The sequence below is a fragment of the Schistocerca nitens genome, chromosome 2 (genome assembly GCF_023898315.1).
Source record: "Schistocerca nitens isolate TAMUIC-IGC-003100 chromosome 2, iqSchNite1.1, whole genome shotgun sequence".
In the NCBI taxonomy this organism is placed as follows: Eukaryota; Metazoa; Arthropoda; class Insecta; order Orthoptera; family Acrididae; genus Schistocerca; species Schistocerca nitens.
This window is the reverse complement of record NC_064615.1, coordinates 209546755-209569733: the sequence shown is the minus strand read 5'-3', so window position 1 is coordinate 209569733 and position 22979 is coordinate 209546755. Positions and strand designations below refer to the sequence as shown.

Below are 22979 nucleotides of genomic sequence, written 5' to 3'. Positions count from 1 at the left end.
TTAAGAGGGGTGATCAGTGAAGACACGAGAAAAGTATCGCTCTTTTTTTTTAATCAGTAGGTCAAAGAATAACAATTGCAAGCCCATGTAATGCTTATCTCTCAACAGTTCGTTTGGGAATATTTTGATATATGAACCTTAGTTTTTGATCTCAAACTGGTTTTCTGAATTGTGTATTGTGTAGCAAGTGAAATAAAGTATATTACTTACTCATGCACAGCACAGGTACACAAATCACGAAATAAAAACAAAGCAGAAGCTTGATTTTTTTCTGTAAATCCTTTAAAGTAGTATTTTAGAAAGATATTTCTGTCACGAATGATTGTTCACAAAATTCAGTAAATAACCAATAGTTTATGTCGGAAACACTCTTCAATTTTCAAATTTAAGTCATGCGCTAATATATGTTTTATTTCAGTATATTTCAAGACAGTATGCAAAACTTCAACCATCTACCTTCAATAGTTTTTAACCAATGTGTGTCTTAACTTGAAAAATTTGAACGTCTGGGAAACTGAGTTTAAAGTTAATACCTCTTTCTCAACTACTAGGCATAACACTAACATATCCCAGGTCCATTCTCATCTCGTTTCTGATGTTGCTCTCCCACCGTGTTCTTTTTCAGCTTCTTCTTCTCCTTATTCTTCTTTGGTGGCTTCCAGCACTGATATCCCTGCTTCGAAAAGTTTTCTGCGTTATTAGTCTACCAGGCACTACCATCAATTCCATAACCTTAAACCTTGACTCTACATCATTAGTGAAACATAACAGAGCATCCAGCATAATTATTTTCAAAGTATTTAGTCTTACCAGAACAATTTTTGGTATAAGTTCCCAAATACAGTTGTTAAAAGCGCTCGTTTCGGTTTTGAGTCCTATCATGTAATTACTTCTCTAATGATCTAGTGTCACTAAGACATTAGAAACGAAAAGGCCATAAAAAAACAAGCAATTGACAAAAAAGTTCTCTTTTTAACAGAACTCTAAGCGTGACATGAATTTATCTAATTTTGTGGCTTGCTTCGGCACAATTTTCTCGACGTAATCTTTTCTTGTTCAGAAGACGAAAGAGAATTTTTAATGACAAAAATTACGAAATCGAATTTTTTGACATTTATTTATGTTCTATTGCTCTTAAAAAAGAATACAATTACTTTTTTGTGAACAGCAAACACAGAAGAAATGCAGTCACTTTCACTAGCTGGCTTTGACGGCCATACGAGGCTCTTGCAAACATTTCTGGCTTGCAAATATATTGACTTAAACGTTGCTTGGTAATGTGGCCGAACATATGATTGCAGTTCATCTGGGCGGCTATATTGCATTTACACACATTGAAAAGAGAGCGAGCAGTCACTACACCAACTGGGAATTTTGGCCAAGTGTTACCGTATCTTTTTAAGATCGTCTAAAATCAATACTTTCTGGAAGATAAGACGAACGTGAGCGAACAGTTTTAGAGCATTTGATCCTATCCGATAAATCGCTCACATGTACTGTGAACATTAGAAGTCCTATTACCTTACCTTGGGGTGCACCCGATGTTAACTTTATTACTATAGAGCATGCGCCGTCTAGAATAATACATCAGATTCTCTTAATCAAACATTTATTTGCGAACTTCCAGCATGCTGGAGTAACCGAAGGTCACCAATTTGTGTCAAAAAACGGAAAAACAGCCAAAGTTGCAAATTTAACTTTTATTTACTTGATGACTAGTTGGGAATCGGAACTTACATTCAGAATATGCAGATAGTCAAAATGGTGAAACCCAAAATATAAGGAACATGTCAAGATAACAAAATGCAAATGAACAGTCACAGTGTGTGCTAAGTAACTGTTCATTTGCACTCGTTGCACATCTATATTTGTTACCTTGATGTGGTTCTTATATTTTGGGAAATACCATTTTGACTTTCTGGATGATTTGAAAGTGGGTCCCGACCCGAAACTAGTCATCAAGTAAAGAAAAGTGGAATTTGCAACTTTTGCTGTTTTCTGTTGCATTAAATATTCATTTATTGTCTCGTATCTGTGAAGATACTCTCTATGATCGTATCATTTTTAATGAGTACAGTACGTGATAAAGCATCCAACGCATTTCAGAACTCTAAGTAGCTGAAAACTAACTGTTCGCCTGAATCTGTTTCTTGCAGGGTATCGTGTATGACTGAAGTAAACTGCGTTTCATATCTATTGGCTTTGCTGAATCTTTGAGAGACGCTTTTTTTTCAGAAATCACAGTATTTGAGGATGCTGCAATTGATAGATGTAAGTGATATTGTTCTGTAATTCTGTAATTTGATCAGAAAGGGAATTAATAGTGGAAAAGAAGTCCACTTTTTGCCACAATATAAGTAACGGCATTCCAATACTCAAAGAAAATTTCACCTTGACCCCATATCGAGCAGTTTGAGCTAAACCTGTGTTAATTACAAAACTGTCTGACGAAGAAGGAACTCCTTATACAGCATAATACTTTATACTAACATGTAATATGACATTCAATTTGCTCTTACACACAAATACTCGACGCCCTTTAGAGAGTTAACAGACAAAGGACTCTGTGCTTTGTGGCGGGACGAGATCAGTCCCTTCTCTTTGCAGCCAGTACCTGGTAATCTTATCTCGCGCTCAGTGCCAGCGATACGCGATAACCTGAAACGCTTTATATGTACGTTCTGATACACGACAGCATCTATTATACACGCCTCATGAATTATTATCTATCTGGCTTCGACACGAACTATTTTGCAGAGCACTGTTGCCTAACTACCATGATACAGATTATATTAAGAAGGTTGTCGGAAAAACTGGCACTTACGTCTACAGGCGTACCCATACATCGTAAATTACAAGTGTGAATTTTGTAAGGTACCATCAGTTGTATGAAAATGTGAAACTGCGTTAGGCGTTTGCGTTTTTACAATATACGTGGAACGAGAATTTCTGTGACATTAACGACACTGCACTGGATATCCTCCTTCCTATCTATTGCTGTTTCTTCTTACGTTTCTTTTGATAACGTTACTTTCTTTCCTTCCTCATTCCCAGATAGGTAAACTTCTTCTCCAGACCTGATTCAGGACTGTTACGATGAACTACTATTATTATACCGATACTCCAATTCGAGAGCAACATTATGCTTCGAGAAAGTTGTTTAATACAATGATAAGTGGACTGAAATTACTGTAATTCCGTATAATAATTGCTGTAGCTACTCTTCTTCTTACAATAATTTAATAATAATAATAATAATAATAATAATAATAATGGTTATTATTATCATTATCATTATTATTATTACGTCTAGCTCATGGACTGTGCACTTTGCAGTGTTCATTCTGCACAGCTGTATAGATAAATGTAATAGAGGGCCGAAAAGGCGTAATTTGCAAGGTGAAATTAACGCACAGGTAAATAAAGTAAATTATACATTACTAAGTGAATCGGCTAAAATACTGATGCTCATCACATCTGAATTAGTTTTACAGCATTAACACGCTGTTATCTGTAAATAAGTGATAATGTCGGGGAGCCTATGGCCACTAACACTCTAGCTATCATTTTCACTGATTAAAATGTGATTTCTTGGTAACACAGTGCATATTGTATCAGCTAAACAAAACACTTTTTTGGGTTGTTTCACATAACTTTATGTTTCTGATACGATCTAGGTACAGGGTTGTTAGTCCATTGTCCAGTGCACATATGATTCCCAAGATGGCAACCAAGCGAAGAAGAACATGTGTCAACATCTTAATTAATCGCTTCTCGACTTAAACTATGTAAGCTAGCTCTCTTTTGACTCTCGAGATCCAGCTACGTTTATAATGTACAATCTTATGTTATTAACTACGATAACATTTACTCTAGCTATGACTAATGTTACCAAAATATTATTGCATTAAAATTGCACAGAGGAACAGCGGCTCTAAAATAAGTAGTATTCTTACAGTACACTGGAGGCATCTAAGGCATGCTACAACAGATATATCTAGAACAGGTAAATACAGCGATGTGCAATTTGTATGAAGCTATGGTCAACAATGCGACAAAAATTTTGACGTACGCAAGTAGTTTTAAAGTTTATTACTGGTGATTATGGCAGAGATTGTTTTGTTTCTTAAATGGGGCCATATACTCTTTGCAGTGGCACTGGAGACAGCCTTACAAGAAGACGTGTGAAGTAATGTACCAAACGTAAGTAAACGAATGACTGAGGTAAGGTTCGTGTGATTAGTATTATTCTGACTGTAATAGCAAGTATTCAGCATACTGACCTTGAGCGTTGGTACATATCGGAAAGTGATCCTTGGCAAACAATACTCGACGTGTGTAGACCCCTTCTAATACCATGTACGCAGTAACCCCGATTTTCGTTCATGTGAGTTGACACAACTGAGTACACAGAAATGAGAGAATAAATTTGACTGACGTAAATTGAGCATATAGTAGGACGACCTCCCGTGTGCGGTTTCTACAAGTAATCTGCTACGATGATGAAATGCTGTTTATAACTATAAAGAAAAGGAATATAAAATATAATATCTACTTTATTGTTGAAGTTCTAAAATCTATTTGGTCAATTTTCTGTTACACTTCCCCACCAGAAAAGGACACACACAAAATGAAACATTAGGGTCCAGTTGGGAGACAAATTAAAACAAATTAAAATGGAGTCAATAATTTGACATACAATACCAGTCACGAAGCTGGCCTCTTTGTATTTTGCATCTGAAAATACCTCTCAGTTGTAGAAAAGGGTGCTAGTACTTTAAATACATTTACTCCTACTTATTTTGTTTAGCGTTTTGCTACATCACTAACAATTACTGTTTAGAATTATCTCAAATTACAAACTAATATCCTGTCTAGGATTGTAATCTATTGATGTCTCCGCAATGTCCAGGAACTCTGCTGGACCGCCAGGGGAAGCTCTCGCAGGACATTTTTGAACTACGTGGTGAATAGTCTGCTTTAGCGCCACACTCACAACTTGGAGAAGTTGTTTTCTTGTTCTTGTGCAGAGAATCCGCACAACTGCCATTGTTGGTTGTTATTCGGTTAAGAACCGACCAGATCTTGCTTGGACGAATGCACTGCGCCTTAAGTTTTCTCGAAGTGACACTGAGCTGCCTACGTTTCTCCAGCAGTCATTGGTTTCATTGCCGTTGCTAACTAATATCTTCGCAGTTTCCGGACAATAGGTGACGAGAGCGAAGCCTTTCTCTAGTGGTGCTTGGAATGTCTGCCGTGAACGGGGAGGTGAGCATTTTTGTATAGTTTTTTGCACTCCTGTACAAGTGGAGTTTCCTTTCACAGAGTTTCAGATGATATGTGGTTATGTATAACTAGGAAATAGGTGTACGGGTGATTGAACCAGATACAAGGAACACGGTATGGCTGAGTTGTGTGTCAACAAATGTTGTGTAAGTGTGCTATTCATACCAGCTGCGGAGCAAGTATTTCGCAACAGGGTAATCAGTCCCAGTGCCACAGTACGGAGTCTCGAGGCAAAGGATACCCATGATGTCCCACAGAATATTACTTTGATTTTGATTTGGGCAGCAGTTCTTTATAAATGTTGTTTGTGACTGGGTGCTCTAACAAGCCTGACACTCCACCCCAGGATGTTTCTGGTTTCTGCTGTGCCTGAGTGGCCCATCGTCAGAGTAGACTGTGAGCTTCTTGTTAGCGAACCTGTTCTTTAGCTGAGAATGTTGTGGTACAGAAATATCATCTGAGGTAATCTGTATAGAGTAAATGAGGTAATTATTTACAAAATGCAAGCATTAAAACCATCCAAATTAGATTTATAGAGGCCTCTAGAGAGATCTCTGCTTCTTCATATTAAGTTATCTACACATTTAATCATCACTGACATCTGTATCTAATGGTAAAAATAAATATCAATTAAATTGTGATTTACACAGTCCATTAACAGTTTACGTGTATAGTCTGCCACTATGCCTAGGCTCCATATTACATTCTGTATTGTAGTGCAAAGGTCTTCCACCAGTTCCCTTGAAGCATAAGGCAACAAATCGAAGTACCTGTAAATACAAAACAAAATTAATATTGCCCCTTATTAGCCACTTCTACCAATTTTCTAGCTAGAGAGATTCAAGAACTGAATGCTTCTGAGAATCATCTCACTGTAGACGAGCCTCTGTTTTATGTCACACAGATAACTATTATTTGCTTTTTACGTTCGGAATTACTTGAAAGAAAAAAAGGGAAGGAAGACTGGTAAATAACGTCCCATCTATGACGATGTTGTGGCAGATGCACCACAACGTAACTGTTGCCTTTATCATTCTAGAGCTACCGCAGACAACCTAAGCCTGGATAGTCAGATAGGTGTTTGAATCACATTCCATGCAATTGGAAGTGCAGTATCCTAACCATTGGTAAACCTATCCTAAGCGAGAATGTTTTATACAAGTTAGTAGCGTGAAGTTTACCTTTTAGATTAACTGAAATCGTCCATTGCGTCTAAATCTTTGTACCATTTTCATCTAAAATGTTTTATGTATTGTATTAGGCACTCGAACATGTCAAATGTTTGACAATGAGTGACTCTCAGAGTAGCGACGCGTCATATTAGTTCCAGTGCTTTGAAAATACACATTCCTCGAAAACGTTCAAGATGTGGGACTTGAGTTTCTCCCAGCTTACATAATGATCAAATAAAATACGGGAATGCAGCCGGTGACGTCGACAACCGCCGATATTTCGACAGAAGAACACCCCCCCCCTCCCCCCCATTTTCAAGACATAACTGAAAATGACTTGAAAATGGCACGGTGTGCTCCTCTCCAAATATCGGTGATTGCCGACAACGTCACCTGGCTTTATTCCTGTAAGTTGTTTGAATTTTCAAGATATCTCTATGGTACTGGGTTGGTGCATAGGTTCCTACCTTTTTCGCATGCGTTTATTACAACAGATGCATATAGCAGACACTTAAGGCATCAATAATATATTTGCCTTCACTATTTACAACTGTCTGACAGCTCTGGGACAACTTTCCCACTCAGCGACTATAATAAATCATGTGATTTTTAGGCTAAGAACTGATCTAGCTGTATTCGGAGCGCATTTTCATCTGGAATGGAATGTCCTTGAAGGATGTTTGATAGAGAGGCGGAAAGGTGAAAATATGAGTGCTTAAGATCAAATGAATAAAGAAGTTGCTGAAAGACTTCGCAACCCAACTGCGGTATAGTGTTTTTTGTCAGTGTAGCAGAATGCGGGCGGGCGTTATCGTGGTGTGGCATCACTTCATGCAGCCTTCCTGGTAGTTGATCTCGGACTACGTCTGCAAGACGTCAGTTGTTGAAAATAAATGTCAGAAGTGATGGTTACACCTGGGGAAAGCAATTCGTAGTACACCATACCGTCGCTGTTGCACCAGATGCATAACACTATCTTTTGTGGATGAACTCAGGTTATTGACGGGGAGTCGCTGCTTTGTTTGGGCTCAACCACTCCCTTCTTTTCCTTATGTTAACATGAAGACACCATTTCTCGACACCAGTAACGATACGGGAGAGAAGTGGTCGGCACCGGTCACGAGCCGAGTGATGACGAGCAAGCAGAGGTGCACATACGGCCGGCCGTTGATTTTTGTGATTTTGGCTCAGAGCATGCGGTATCCACACACCCGACTTTTGAGCAGTCCACACTGCACGTGAACGTCGCACAATAGTGGAATGATCACATCAGCCAGTTCTAGAGAACACTGAAAGTGGATCATTCCCGGTTATGCGTTTAAACTATCTTCATCAAACCCCGACTGTCTTCCTGAATATGGAGAGTCACTAACATCAAAACGATCCTCCTTAAAAAGAGAAACTATTTTCTTGCCCTAATCTGCGCAACAGCATTATCCCCATACAAGCCGCAAATGTTTCTGGTTGCCTTCACTGTCGTCACCCCTCTGCTGAACTCAAACAGAAGCATGTATATGAAATGTTCCGATTTCTCCACTTGGCACTCCATTTCCTAGCGTCATCAGCTTTACTCACTATTTCCAAATGACAAAATGTCAATATGTCAGCAACAGTGAACTAAAAATAAAAAATGATGGTCGTTAAATACGAGTAAACTCACTGCAACCGGAATACTATTATGCAAAACAAACACGAAGTTATGCACAACCTTAATACATTTGCTTGACCCTTTAACGTCTTTAGTGCTAAGAAGTAATACATTGTTTTGTTCAAATTTTACTTAGAAGTATTTTATTGGGCATAAGTGACTGAGAATTTAAATAATTCTCCAGTACCTGGCTCAGAAGTTTATAATTACAACGTTGCTATTGATTTGTCAAATGCCATACACAGAAAGTGATGAGCTGTTGATTGTATCTTTTGGGGTAGGTTGACCGACATCTAAGATGGAAACATACCTGCTAAAATACTTTTTTTTATGGAACGGTAATCCGTGATCTGAAAAATAAAGTGTAATACCGATTTGTTATCCAACAACAGCAGAAATACAATTTCATAAAAAGTTTTCACAAAGCCAAACAAATTCTTGAATATGAGATTGCTCTTGTGAACTACGTTTTTCAACGCTGCAGTTGCTATTTAATATTACTGTACAAATATCGGTGGGTTCCACATAATTTTCATATTTACCACACAAATAGATATCTAATTACAGGCTTGTCAGTGGAATAGAGTACGATCTCTCCTCTTCCATTTTATTCTTGTTTACATTACACATCATACATATTTAGTATGAACAATGCAAAAATATATTTAACCAACAAAATAGATATGAAAAAAGAAAAAAAGAAATTTTTCCTTCAGGAAAACAATTCTTAATTTTCTTTGCAGAGAACAAGATTTTTTACAATAATTTAACGACTTCATATGGCTATATCTTCACACACACACACACACACACACACACACACACACACACACACACATATATATATATATATATATATATATATATATATATATATATATATATATATATATATATATATTCTTACCATCTCCTTTAAAATATAAGTGGTTATTTTATTGCCTATGCCATCTAGAGGAAAACATGTACACTGATGAAAGATAAATTATAGGTTTCACTGATCTATCATAAATGATGTCTGCTTATTCTATTTGAATACGACCTGGAAGATTATAAGAAGGTAAGCTTCATATCTGGAGCCCACTCCAACATATTTCTTCTGTGTTTGTGAGACCACATCATGCTGTCATTAATCTACAATCATTTCAGGTATAAGTGCTAGCAGACTTCAGCAGGGCAACCCTGAGAGAAAGATTCATCTTGCATGCACATCAGCTACCTCACCCTGAGAATGTATTACTCTGTGACATCAATGAAAATCTTGCAGGCCAAACTGTTTTCTTACCTGTGATGACAACACTCATCTGTTGGTAAGAAGATTCTATGAGATTATATCTACATCAGACACAGCTCGTAGTTAAAGGATCCAAGCAAATCGCCGCAAATTATATTTTTCAATATTTTTTTACAGAATCTCAACAATCAGGATACATTTCAAATATTTCACGAACGGATTTCAATAACAGTTTTCACCATGTTTAGGACTATCGATAATGGGTGATGTTTATTCGAACTTGTAGGTTGCGCATTGAAATGCCATTTAGCTCATTGAAGTAGTGATTTGGAGGTGTGGCTTCCGCCACAATTTTCACATTCAGCTGCTCATAATGAAAGTGACCCAGCCCAGTGACTGAACCTTCACTGTGGAATACCTGTCTCGATTTATCTCTATTACTCTTTGATGTGTCATTAATCAATGTTCAGTAACAACCTTTTGATAGTGTTAGTGTACCATAGCGTGAACACATAAATTCCTTATATTGGACATGTGAGAAACATTAAGTTTCAAGTGGAGAACTGCAAAAAAAAAAAAAAATGAAATTAAGCATGTAGTTTAGTTAACAAGCCCTATCTGGTGGTTTTCGTATTTACTCTTGTGCCTTGCAAAAATGTGCGGCTTAAGCGATACATTGCTTTAAAGAGCTCTTCAAATGGCATAATTTTTAGTACATTTCGCTGTGTCATGAGACTGGTGACTGAACGATGTCAGGAAACTTGATGTTGGTGCTAAAATGCTTTGTGTAGATCTTATCTTGAAATTCGTTTTTACTATTGGTTAGTAGTTGATTGCGAAATGAGACAATGTCTGAAATTTTTAGTTCATATTGATAAATGTCACAAACTTCCGCAGTATGAAAACTATGTGCTGTGCCTGATCTGTGTATACAAGGGGATTCAGCTGACCCCACTGATAGATTTTATGCAAAATACACCTTCAAAGACCACACAAGAGAGTTTCTCATACTCTCTTGCCCACTATGTGCAAAGTAATAGTCCTGCAGAAAAAATGAACAGGACCTCTTTATAACAAATTTAATTTAGTTAAATTTTGTATTCAGATATGTTTTCGCTGGAGGCCTCTGTTGTCAAGTTATACAAGGGAAACACATTTGATAATACTTTTGTAAGTTTTTATTGAATGATTCAGAAACCATTAGCACAATGTATCACAGTACAGAATTTGATTAAACTAAATTTGCTACAAAAAAGGTCCTACAGCACTAATAGTTTGGATGCTGCAAGGGAGAAAATATGAAAATTTTGTGCATGGTACTTGAAGACATTGCGATTTGCATAAAAACTATGGGTAGCAGCAAATGAATCATCCTGTAGCGAGGAAAAGGAGGAGATCTTTCACATCATTCATTCATATTATTCCTACTGCTAATATCCCTAATAAATACATAATTGTATGTCAGACCTCGAACTGGGTGCATTACCAGATAACTGAGCATCATTCATGTTGTAAGAGTACAGGAAAGCTGTTATTTGAGACATTACTCATTGAGAAGTCATCTGGTACAATAATTCCAGGTGACATACTGGAATCAGAAGTGTCACTCATTCCGATAGTTATTAGGTCTTTACTATCAAAAACAGTCTTGATCACAATTTATTTATTATGGTGAGTGGTTCTCCAGCAGAAGGAGGTTCTTACTTGTTGGTCTGAAGATGACCACAGTAGTGGTCGAACCATTCACCATAACATATAAATTGTGATCAAGACTGTTTTTGATAGTAAATATTTATAACACATTGACCACTGTCACTCCCATAATGAATTCAAAAGTTATTCGGTCTTTGATCACTGTCGTCAGAACCAGGGCACAGAAGTCCTTCTGCTGGGAAGAGCACTGAGGCATTTCACCTGCCTCACTCTGACAACACATTTAACATCGGCGTCATTGAGAATTCTGTGCAGCTCTTCACCTTCCACTATGGCACTCTTCTCCAGGCAGAAGGGTTCGTCCTCCGGGAGAGGTTCGTCTTCGGGCGCCGGTGCGACAGGCAGCACTTGCCTCACAGTGCCCGCTGCAGACGTCAGTTCGAAGCTGAACCGGAAGTTGGAGGCGTTCTCGTGCAGGCCGACGTAGTGCAGTGCGGCGAGCAGGCGAGCGCCGCCCGAGTCGAGCCGGTAGCGGAAGACGAAGACGTCTCCCGAGTCGGCGACGATGAGCCGGTGGCCGCGGTCGACGCGCAAGAGCGCGCCCGCGTCCAGGTGGCAGCCGGCGGGCAGTGCGCGCTCAGCGTGCGCGTCGGCGACGTGCGCGGCCAGGTGGTGGGGAGGCGCGCGCCACGCGCAGCCGGGCAGCGCGCAGGGCGCGAGGCGCGCGTCGCAGCAGCGCTGGTGGCGCACGAGCGCGTCGAGGCCCGCGCGGTACTGGCAGCCGCGCGCGCGGTTCTGGCAGGGCGCGTCGCGCACCGCGCGCGCCACCGCCTCGAGCCGCGAGTCGCGCAGCTCGAGCACCAGGTCTCCGCAGAGCGGGCAGGCGCCGCGGTGGTGGCGCGCGCACACGCTGTGGCCCTCCGTGCACAGCCGGATGGGCGCCGCCATCAGCCGGCCGCACGAACCGGGGCACCGCAGGCTCTGCAGCACCGTCTCCAGGGACTCTGGCGTCTCCTCTGTCACATCCACTGCGCCGTCGCCCATAACTGAACACAGTCTCTCAGCCTTCAGATCCGTTACCTTTGAACGAAATGCAACTCGTCAGTTAGGGCTCCAATGACAACTGAGTTTACATACTTCACCCCCAAAAAGGTGAATTCTTTTTGGAGCACCTTGGATACTCAGAACTGCATCAGAATGTTCTTTCAATGCTGAGTGTTGAGAAAGTCTCATTACAGACTTTTAGGACCTGTAAAGGGGAGTGACTATGTACTATTTTTAATCCGAAATCTACCATTTCCATGTTACAACCACTTCAAATGATGTTTGCTACGTAGGTATTCAATGGGTAGTTATGGTGAGTGGTGGTTACATCAGATCAGCGGATATCATTTGACATCTGTCATACCTCTCTGATCTGGTCCAACCACATTCATGTGTCTGTCAGTGTTAGAGAAACATGGCTGAGTACATGTTCGCAGAATGCTGAAACATGATGCTTCTGAATGGTGAAATTCACATTTGTGGAACAAGTCACCTTTATGTACATTGTTCCCAACATCTGATTCTATCGGATACCCTTTTGTTGTCGCTATACCAACATGTTTTCAAATGGTTGTAGCAAGTAAATGGTATGTTTCTGGACATGCTTTCCAATTCAAAATATTATCTACTCTCTCCCTCTACGAGTCCTAGAAGTCTGTAACAGGAATTTTTGAACACGTTGTATAACTCGTTCACTTTGAAATCTGCGGTATGAGCTGCCTGCCTGCAAAATGCAGCTTTGCACATTGTTCCTCCACTAACAGACATTTACTTAGTTGTATGATTAATATAGCTGCAGTAGGAGACTGTCATTTTGAGTGTTCAGTTGTGTTTTCTTTAGTCTTATGAGCAACTTGATGTCAAGATTGTTGTCAAATTTTTAAAGGCAGATTTTGACATGCTGAACAAGTTAACACAATCAGAGTAGAGGATATAGACTTCATGGGTATTTAATGAAGTGTAATAACTTACAAACACAATGGAGATGTTGCAGAAATGCATGAACACACACTGGATTGGTATAACGATTTTGGAGGACAGGAAAACCATGTACCCAAGTTGGCTAGTTCAGCAGTACAAGATTTCTTAATCAGAGTAAGAGGAACCTTCAGGTGGGAGTAAGTATGAACTATATCAACCCAAAATATTGCCAATCAGTACATTATATTAATAACAACACAAAAAAGTCTAACTTATGTGTTCTGGTTCCAGACAGGCCAATTAGGCACGATAAACCTCAGTGCCATCCTCTGCCAATCATGTTATCGGATGCAGTATCAAGGTGCATGTGGTCAGCAAACTACTCTCCTCGTTGCTGTCAGATTTGTTGCCCTTGCAACTGCTACTATTCTTTTAGCACTACGTTGCTGCATCCTCTACCAGTCCTCTCACCATGGAGAAATGCCCAGCAGTACTGGGAATTAAACCCAGTACCCCTGCAGGGTAGCCAGCTGCACTGACCCCTCAGCTATGGAGGCAAACAATGACAACATACTGGAGAAAATTTATTAAAATGAGTTTAACATCTATAGCAAGTATATGTTGTACTATAGGTGCATTCAGAGTAAATCAAATTGCAAGGTAATATTAGACAATGTGACTAGCCAAATTCGATATCAAGCTCACTTCAAGAGAAATAAGGTGTAACAGTTAAAAAGTTTTTAAAGAGTATCGAATGTGACTTTCATACACATTCAATAGGTGGTCATTCGCAGTACGACACGCAGCTTTGGATGCTAATGGCTACCACTGCTTTTGGGATGAGAAATTTGTATTTCATGTACATTTTCCTAAGGTTTCGAGCATTTGAGGTCGCACACTTTCCTTGTAAGGATATTTTCGCACTAATTTTCACTCATCTTTGTTTGTAGTTTACTTCATATTTGCAATCGATTTTGAAGCCTTTTATATTTTCATTTTCAGGGCTATAGAAACAGCTATTGAAGTAAAGAGCACTCCCAAGAATATCTCATTGCTTTACAACAGCATTCTCTAATGTAGTAAACGTAAGTCTTGCGAGGGGACCTTACATACAGACCCTTTCCGATTTTCTTCATGAAAACAGGAAGTCAGTCTCAGTGTCCAGTCATCAATTATTCAGAATAATATGAGGCAGTTTTCAAAAAGAATCGATAAAATTCGCTTAGAAGATTTGATTTCTGAGTACTAAAAGTAAAGAACCTTTCTTTTACACTACATACTTGCCTGCACTTGAAGTGTTAGGACAAGAGTTTTGTAATTGTGACTTTACTAGTTCGAATCTTGCCGGCAGCAACACTTTATTTTCTTCAAATTCCATATTTATTAACAAATGGAACAGTTAACTGATAAATATTGTATCACAATTTTTTAATAAAAATATCTTTTTACATCTGATTACTAACTGAATAAAAATGCAAGTATTCACAAGAAATGAAAATTTGTAAAAATGTGAGACATCATATAGAAATAAAATATTTTTTTTAATTTCTGGTTGGAAAGTGTTGTATAAGGTCATATTACTTTCATTTAACAGTAAAGTGTTTCGTTTATCACTATGAAATTTTAATTTACCTTATACAACCAATGGTTGACAGTAAAAACTTAATTACTGAAAATATTCAAAATTTGTTAATTAGCGTATCTACTGACGGTAAGTATAGAATTTAAATAACATCTTCATGAATGCAACATATATTCTATGCACTCAGCCACTACCAACTATGTTAATAAGTTTGAAATGTTTTCTGCGTAACACCGCTCGGTAATCTAATCCTCAAAGCCGTTTTGGTAATAATGCTGCCATGCTCCTTTAGGAAATTAATGCCTGTGCACAGATCTTCAAATCCAAGTCGTGTTATGAAAATCGAAGAATGCAGAGCAGTCCATATGTTAGTACCCTTATCAGAGTCTCTCAGTAACTACGCTCAAGTGTCAGAAGAAATGCCTTCGAAGAAAATAGGCTGTTTGCTCTGGAACAAAATAACTTACAATTGAAGTCCCCCTTATCCTCTATCATGGAAGTTACAAGAAGGAAGACTTCCTTAGCGTCATGTTGATGACAAGATGTCTTCAATTGCTGAGAGATCTGGACAACGTGCTGGCAAGGGCAGCAGTCGAATATTTTCTGTATCAATTAAGGCCCGTACAGGACCTGCAACATGCGGTCGTGCATTATCCTGCTGAAATGTATGGTTTCGCAGGGATCGAATGAAGGGTAGAGCCACGGGTCGTAACACATATGAAATGTAACGTCCGCTGTTCAAAGTGCCGTCAATGCGAACACGAGGTGACCGAGACGTGTAACCAATGACACTCCACATACAATCACGCCGGGTGATACGCCAGAATGGCGATGACGAATACACGCTTCCAATGTGCGTTCACCGCGATGTCGCCAAACACAGATGCGACCATCATTATGCTGTAAACAGAACCTGGATTCATCCGAAAAAATGGGGTTTTGCCATTCGTGCACCCAGGTTTGTCGTTGAGTATACCATTGCAGGCGCTCCTGTCTGTGATGCAGCGTCAAGGGTAACCGCAGCCATGGTCTCCGAGCTGATAGTCCATGCTGCTGCAAACGTCGTCGAACTGTTCGTGCAGATGGTTGTTGCCTTGCAAACGTCCCCATCTGTTGACTCAGGGATCGAGACGTGGCTGCACGATCCGTTACAGCCAAGCGGATAAGATGCCCATCATCTCGACTGTTAGTGATACGAGGTCGTTGGGATCCAGCGCGGCGTTCCGTATTACCCTCCTGAACCCACCTATGCCATATTCTGGTAACAGTCATTGAATCTCGACCAACGCGAGCAGCAATGTCGCGATACGATAAACCGCAATTGCGATAGGCTACAATCCGACCTTTGTCAAAGTCCGAAACGCGATGGTAAGCATTTCTCCTCGTTACACGAGACATCACAACAATGTTTCACCAGGCAACGCCGGTCAACTGCTGTTTGTGTATGAGATATCGGTTGGAAGCTTTCCCCATGTCAGCACGTTGTAGGTGTCGCCACCGTCGCCAACCTTGTGTGGATGCTCTGAAAAGCTAATCATTTGCATATCACAGCATCTTCTTCCTGTCGGTTAAATTTCGCGTCTGTAGCACGTCATCTTCGTGGTGTAGCAATTTTAATGGCCAGTAGTGTATCTTCCTCAAGAGCCAAAACCCTATAAAATAGAGATGTTACACGTTGGGGTCTTGAGAGAAGTCGACGCTCTCATCCCAAAGAGGTTCCGTTAGGTTCAGATCGGGACTCTTTAACACGCTAATTAATTTCAAGAATATTTTTGTCGAAAAACCATCTCCTCACAGGTGCTGCTCCATGACTGTCGTACTGATATGATCATCGTCCTGACCATTCCTCCGCTGTACATGGTACATTACAATTTAAATTAAGTACATATCCTTCCGAATTTAGATTTTTAAAACGTAGTAAGGGGACCACATACCGTAGCACAACCTCCTTCGTACTTTGTTGGCACTATACATGTTGGTTTTTAAAGTTCTTAAGGGCTGTGTCAAACTCAAACCCCTCTATCGGATGTCCACAGGGTACAGCGTGGGTTATCACCCCAAATCATTCGTTTCCAGTCATCCACTGTCGAGTGGCGTTGCTCTTTACATGACATCAAGCGTCCCTTACTACTGGCTACAGAAATGTGTGGTTGACGAGGAGCTACTCAACCATTCTACCCCATTCTCTTTAATTCAATACTCGCAAACATTGTGCTACCTAGTTTACTGGTACAGTTTGGCACTCATGAGTGATTCCTTTAGCTGGTTTCTTGCGATTTCTTATAACCACCGTCCGCAATGCTCGAAGGCTCCTGTCCATCAGTTCATGTAGTCTGCCTGGTCTTGCCTGAGCTGTCGTTGTTGCTTCGTGTTTCCACTTCACAATCCCCTCATCAGTAGTCGACTTGGCGAGATTTTGAAGGGTTGAAACGTCCTGAAAGATTTGTTACTCAAGTACTCAAGTGACATCTAGTGACTAGTTCCACGTTCGAAGCCACTGAGCTCTCCTGGCCTAACCATTCTGGACACTTTTTACTAGGTGGTGCATGGTGGAGAGGAGTACGCCAGGCACATCTTTTTCAGTTATATTAATCGATGCGAACCCACAAATATCTCATCTAGAGATCACATGAACCTTAAATGTCTCGTAAAACTTTCCACAATGTCGTTATTATTGGAAAACACTTATAAGGTTGGTTGGTTGGTTGATTCGGGGTGGGACCCAAAAAGCGAGTTCATCGGTCCCATAGGATTACGGAAGGATGGAGAAGGAACCACCTCGGCATTTTCCTGATGACATTTAGGGACATCACGGAAAACCTAAATCAGGATCAGCGGACGCGTGTTTGAACAGTAGTCCTTCCGAATGTGAGTCCAGTGTGATAACACTGCGCCACCTCGCTCTTCAGATTGATGTCCCCCTTTACCAGTGATGTACACTCCTGGAAATTGAAATAAGAACACCGTGAATTCATTGTCCCAGGAAGGGAAAACTTTATTGACACATTCCTGGGGTCAGATACATCACATGATCACACTGACAGAACCACAGGCACATAGACACAGGCAACAGAGCATGCACAATGTCGGCACTAGTACAGTGTATATCCACCTTTCGCAGCAATGCAGGCTGCTATTCTCCCATGGAGACGATCGTAGAGATGCTGGATGTAGTCCTGTGGAACGGCTTGCCATGCCATTTCCACCTGGCGCCTCAGTTGGACCAGCGTTCGTGCTGGACGTGCAGACCGCGTGAGACGACGCTTCATCCAGTCCCAAACATGCTCAATGGGGGACAGATCCGGAGATCTTGCTGGCCAGGGTAGTTGACTTACACCTTCTAGAGCACGTTGGGTGGCACGGGATACATGCGGACGTGCATTGTCCTGTTGGAACAGCAAGTTCCCTTGCCGGTCTAGGAATGGTAGAACGATGGGTTCGATGACGGTTCGGATGTACCGTGCACTATTCAGTGTCCCCTCGACGATCACCAGTGGTGTACGGCCAGTGTAGGAGATCGCTCCCCACACCATGATGCCGGGTGTTGGCCCTGTGTGCCTCGGTCGTATGCAGTCCTGATTGTGGCGCTCACCTGCACGGCGCCAAACACGCATACGACCATCATTGGCACCAAGGCAGAAGCGACTCTCATCGCTGAAGACGACACGTCTCCATTCGTCCCTCCATTCACGCCTGTCGCGACACCACTGGAGGCGGGCTGCACGATGTTGGGGCGTGAGCGGAAGACGGCCTAACGGTGTGCGGGACCGTAGCCCAGCTTCATGGAGACGGTTGCGAATGGTCCTCGCCGATACCCCAGGAGCAACAGTGTCCCTAATTTGCTGGGAAGTGGCGGTGCGGTCCCCTACGGCACTGCGTAGGATCCTACGGTCTTGGCGTGCATCCGTGCGTCGCTGCGGTCCGGTCCCAGGTCGACGGGCACGTGCACCTTCCGCCGACCACTGGCGACAACATCGATGTACTGTGGAGACCTCACGCCCCACGTGTTGAGCAATTCGGCGGTACGTCCACCCGGCCTCCCGCATGCCCACTATACGCCCTCGCTCAAAGTCCGTCAACTGCACATACGGTTCACGTCCACGCTGTCGCGGCATGCTACCAGTGTTAAAGACTGCGATGGAGCTCCGTATGCCACGGCAAACTGGCTGACACTGACGGCGGCGGTGCACAAATGCTGCGCAGCTAGCGCCATTCGACGGCCAACACCGCGGTTCCTGGTGTGTCCGCTGTGCCGTGCGTGTGATCATTGCTTGTACAGCCCTCTCGCAGTGTCCGGAGCAAGTATGGTGGGTCTGACACACCGGTGTCAATGTGTTCTTTTTTCCATTTCCAGGAGTGTATATACACACATCATAAAAAGTTGTGCCTCACCTCGGTTCCGAGAGTTCCGGAACCTGTACTGAAAATTGGAATACAGAACAACATAAAAATCATTTCTGTCCTTTTTATTGCTCATGAAAACCTCACATTTCATGTTGTACCGCCACACAGCGAGAACTTAAGAGGTGGTGGTCCAGATTGCAGTACACACCGGTACCTCTAATACCCAGTAGCACGTCCCCTTGCATTGATGCATGCCTATATTCGTCGTGTCATACTATCCACAAGTTCATCAAGGCACTGCAGGTCCAGATTGTCCCACTTCTTTACGGCGATTCGGCATAGATACCTCAAAGTGGTTGGTGGGTCACGTCGTCCATAAACAGCCCCTTTGAATCTCTCCCAGGCATGATCGATAGCGTTCATGTCTGGAGAACATGCTAGCCACTCTAGTCGAGTGATGTTATTCTGAAGGAAGTCATTCACAAGATCACGATGACGGCACAAATTATCGCCTATGAAGACTAATGCCTTGCCAATATTTGCGCTATTGGTCGGAGGATGGGATTCACGTATCGTACAGCCGCTACGGCGCCTTCCATGGCCACCAGGGGCCTACGTCGGCCCCACATAATGCCACCCCAAAACAACAGGGAACCTCCACCTTTGTGCACTCGCTGAACAGTGTGTCTAAGGCGATCAGGCATATGCGACACTCATCGGTGATCCTTATCGGTCCATTCGGCATGTTGTTGGGCCCATCTGTACCGCGCTGGATTGTGTCGTGGTTGCATAGATGGACCTCGCCATGGACGTCGGGAGTGAAGTTGCGCGTCATGCAGCCTATTGCGCACAGTTTGAGGCGTAACACGACGTCCTGTGGCTGCACGGAAAGCAGTATTCAACACGGTGGCGATGTTATCAGGGTTCCTCCGAGCCTTAATCTGCAGGTAGCGGTCATCCACTGCAGTAGTAGCCCTTGGGCGGCCTGAGTGAGGCATGTCATCTACAGTTCCTGTCTCTCTGTATCTCCTCCAAGTCCGACCAACATCGCTTTGGTTCACTACGAGACGCCTGGACACTTCCCTTGTTGAGAGCCCTTCCTGGCACAAAGTAACAGTGCGGACGCGATCGAACCGTGGTATTGACCATCAAGGCGTGGTAGAACTACAGACAACACGAGCTTTCCTGGTGGAATGACTGGAACTAGTCGGCTGTCGGACCCCCCCCCCCCCCCCCATCTAATAGGCGCTGCTCATGCATGGTTTTTTACATCTCTGGGCGGGTTAGGTGATATCTCTAACAGTCAAAGAGTCAGTGTCTGTGATACAATATCCACAGTCAACGTCTGGGAACTGAGGTGATGCAAAACTTTTTTTGATGTGTGCAATGTTGTGTCAAACTGGTAAAAAATTGTAAACTGTTGATTGGTGTTAGTTGACTTTATAAAACATTAAAAAGACCTTGTAAACCCCAATAAATACTAATAATATTTGTATTGATTGCCTATTCCTCGGTTCTTGGTGAAATATTTTATGTGATATGAAACACACACAACATTGGTGTAATATTCTACAGTATTTATTATTTCTTAAACGAAGTGGTTTCGGCTGTTACGCCATTATCAGGTACAAAGTTACGTATGTGGTGCAGTGAAATTTTGCTGGACCAAAGATTTAAACTATAGTAACTACAGAGTACCTCTATTTCCGTAGATGAAAAGTGTTAACGATAGGATTTGGAATAAAACAAAGGGACTATTTCAGCGTAAATGGGATGTAACTAATGAACTATGGACCAATTACAACAGTTGTACAGAGAAGAAAATAATTGGACAATAAACTTTGGTGACTTCTTGTAAAGCTGGGGTGAACAAAATAGTCTTGTAACTTTCTGGCAGATTAAAACTGTGTGCCAGACCGAGACTCGAACTCGGGACCTTTGCCTTTGGAAGGTAGGAGACGAGGTACTGGCAGAAGTAAAGCTGTGAGGACGGGGCGTGAGTCGTGCTTGGGTAGCTCAGTTGGTAGAGCACTTGCCCGCGAAAGGTAAAGGTGCGGAGTTCGAGTCTCGGTCCGGCACACAGTTTTAATCTGCCAGGAAGTTTCATATCAGCGCACACTCCGCTGCAGAGTGAAAATCTCATTCTGAAAATAGTCTTGTCTTTAATAGGTCCTAAATTAGAAACAGATAAGATATAGTAGTAATATTAAACGATTTAGTGAAGCATCTATGAATATACAAAGCAAATTTTTTTAACAAGACGATCGAAATTATTTTAACTGAAATAAAGGAATGTATGGCTTGTGAGTAAGAGGTGTATTTATATCATGGCCTGAATGGAATTAGGAGTAGTATCTGCAGTTAGAAGTGGCGAGTAAGCGAACTGTCTCTGGCTAATGGATATGTGTTTATTAATTTCCATTATTTCAAAATATTTCATCTTCCTTCCTCTGTGGACGTGCTGTAATATTTCATTTTCATCTTTTAACTATGGCCTTCATTAAGCAGGTGGTGTGGAAATAAAGAGTCTTTTTTTTTAAGTTTCCTTCAGGTGGGGACCGATGGCCTTTGTAGTCTGGTCCCTTCAACGCCCACAAATCAACCAACCAACCTTCAGGTGGGTGCATATTGCCCTGTGAGACTGACCTGTATAGAATTTGCCACAGTTAGAAGAAATTTTATGTATTCCACTCTCTTCCAAACCTGGAGTGCTCTCTTTACCGCCAGACAAAAAGTGTCCAACAGTGAGACTTTTTCGAAGTATGGAATTGTGCACCAGTTACCTGTGTTCTTGAGGTGGTGGGTCAAGGAGAGGCTAAATAGAGTACACTTGTTGTTTCTGCTTTTTGTGCATTATGGACTAAGATAGGAGGACAGCCATTATTTGATGCTATTTGTTTGACTGCATTTAATTCCGTTCTTTAGTCATGGGGTTGGGTATTAGGTTATTTATCACTGAATGAAAGGCAGCATGTTAGGCGTCACTGGGTGTTGAGAATTGACTTGCATTACCATATCTTTGGTGGTAGTTTTCCTGCATATCTTGAATGTATGAATACGGTCACTGATGTCTAGGGTTGGATCTAAATAATTTATGCAGTCAACCCAAACTCCATTGTGTCACATATTTTATCTTAGTTAAAAAATCTTTCATCGTATTTATAATGAAATAATTGCTCTTGTTTTATTCCTAATTCTAATTTTAACATTTTTCAACCCTATAAATGGAGATACTTTTTAGATGCATTAGTTTAAGATGTTTTATACAAAAAAATTCACTGCACCACTTGCCTATCTTTGTACTTGATTACGCTGTAGCAGCCGGAAACCGCTTCGTGTAGTAAATAATAAATGTTGTACACAAATGTTGTATGTGTTTCATTCGTAACAGTAATAATAATACCAACGAAATCAAAACCACCTTCCGTATTATCGCTGATAAAAGCTCCGATATCTTTCTTCTTATTTACTGCCCCATATCAAAGACCCTAGTGTAGTCGAAACGCCACGTTCTATGTAAGTCGTGTGTACATGTTTAGTGTAAACAGATTCTATTGCGCTATATTGACGGAACTATGGCGCTGTGTTGCCCTTTGTGCAACAATGCTAATTGGAGCCGTGCGTCATAGTGACTGACGTTAATGAACTCGTGTGTGCGCTATGTCAGCAAGCCTCAGGGATGACGCAACAGGGTTCCGGGAGCAAATCCCTTCAGTCGGTCGGTAACTGACTCCTAATCTATGTACCATCTCTTCCCCGTCAATAACAAGATTTACAAGATGTTTAACAACTACTATTATAGACCTCTAGAGGCTGTAGAGGGACTTACTGTTAGCAGATATAAGTTTAATAAGGAACCACTGTTCGGAAATATACTGGTTAGGTATACATTAAGTCTGAATATCGGATCACATTCAAATCTCCCATTTCACGGCACACACAGAAATGAGAAGAGGATACCTACGTCAGTTCCTGTTCTAATTATTGCTTCACATACAATTTTCGTCCCACCACAGTAACGTCCGTGAAAACTTGTACGTTCGCAACTAGTAGGGTTGACTGCAGTGCTCCAAGGACGCACTTCACTCTAGACTT

At 41.6% G+C, this 22979-nt stretch overlaps 1 protein-coding gene across 1 annotated transcript; it reads right to left on the bottom strand.

Moving 5' to 3' along the window:
- Positions 1–10547: 10547 nt before the first annotated feature.
- LOC126234928 (uncharacterized) lies at positions 10548–12037 on the bottom strand. The gene has a single exon (XM_049943668.1). It carries the CDS (start codon positions 12035–12037, stop codon positions 11201–11203), a length of 837 nt encoding a protein of 278 aa, XP_049799625.1. The 3' UTR covers positions 10548–11200.
- Between the last annotated feature and the right edge of the window lie 10942 nt (positions 12038–22979).

Bases quoted from the DNA above. Each gene is read 5' to 3' on its own strand.
- LOC126234928 (XM_049943668.1), bottom strand. From the start codon at position 12,037: ATGGGCGACGGCGCAGTGGATGTGACAGAGGAGACGCCAGAGTCCCTG.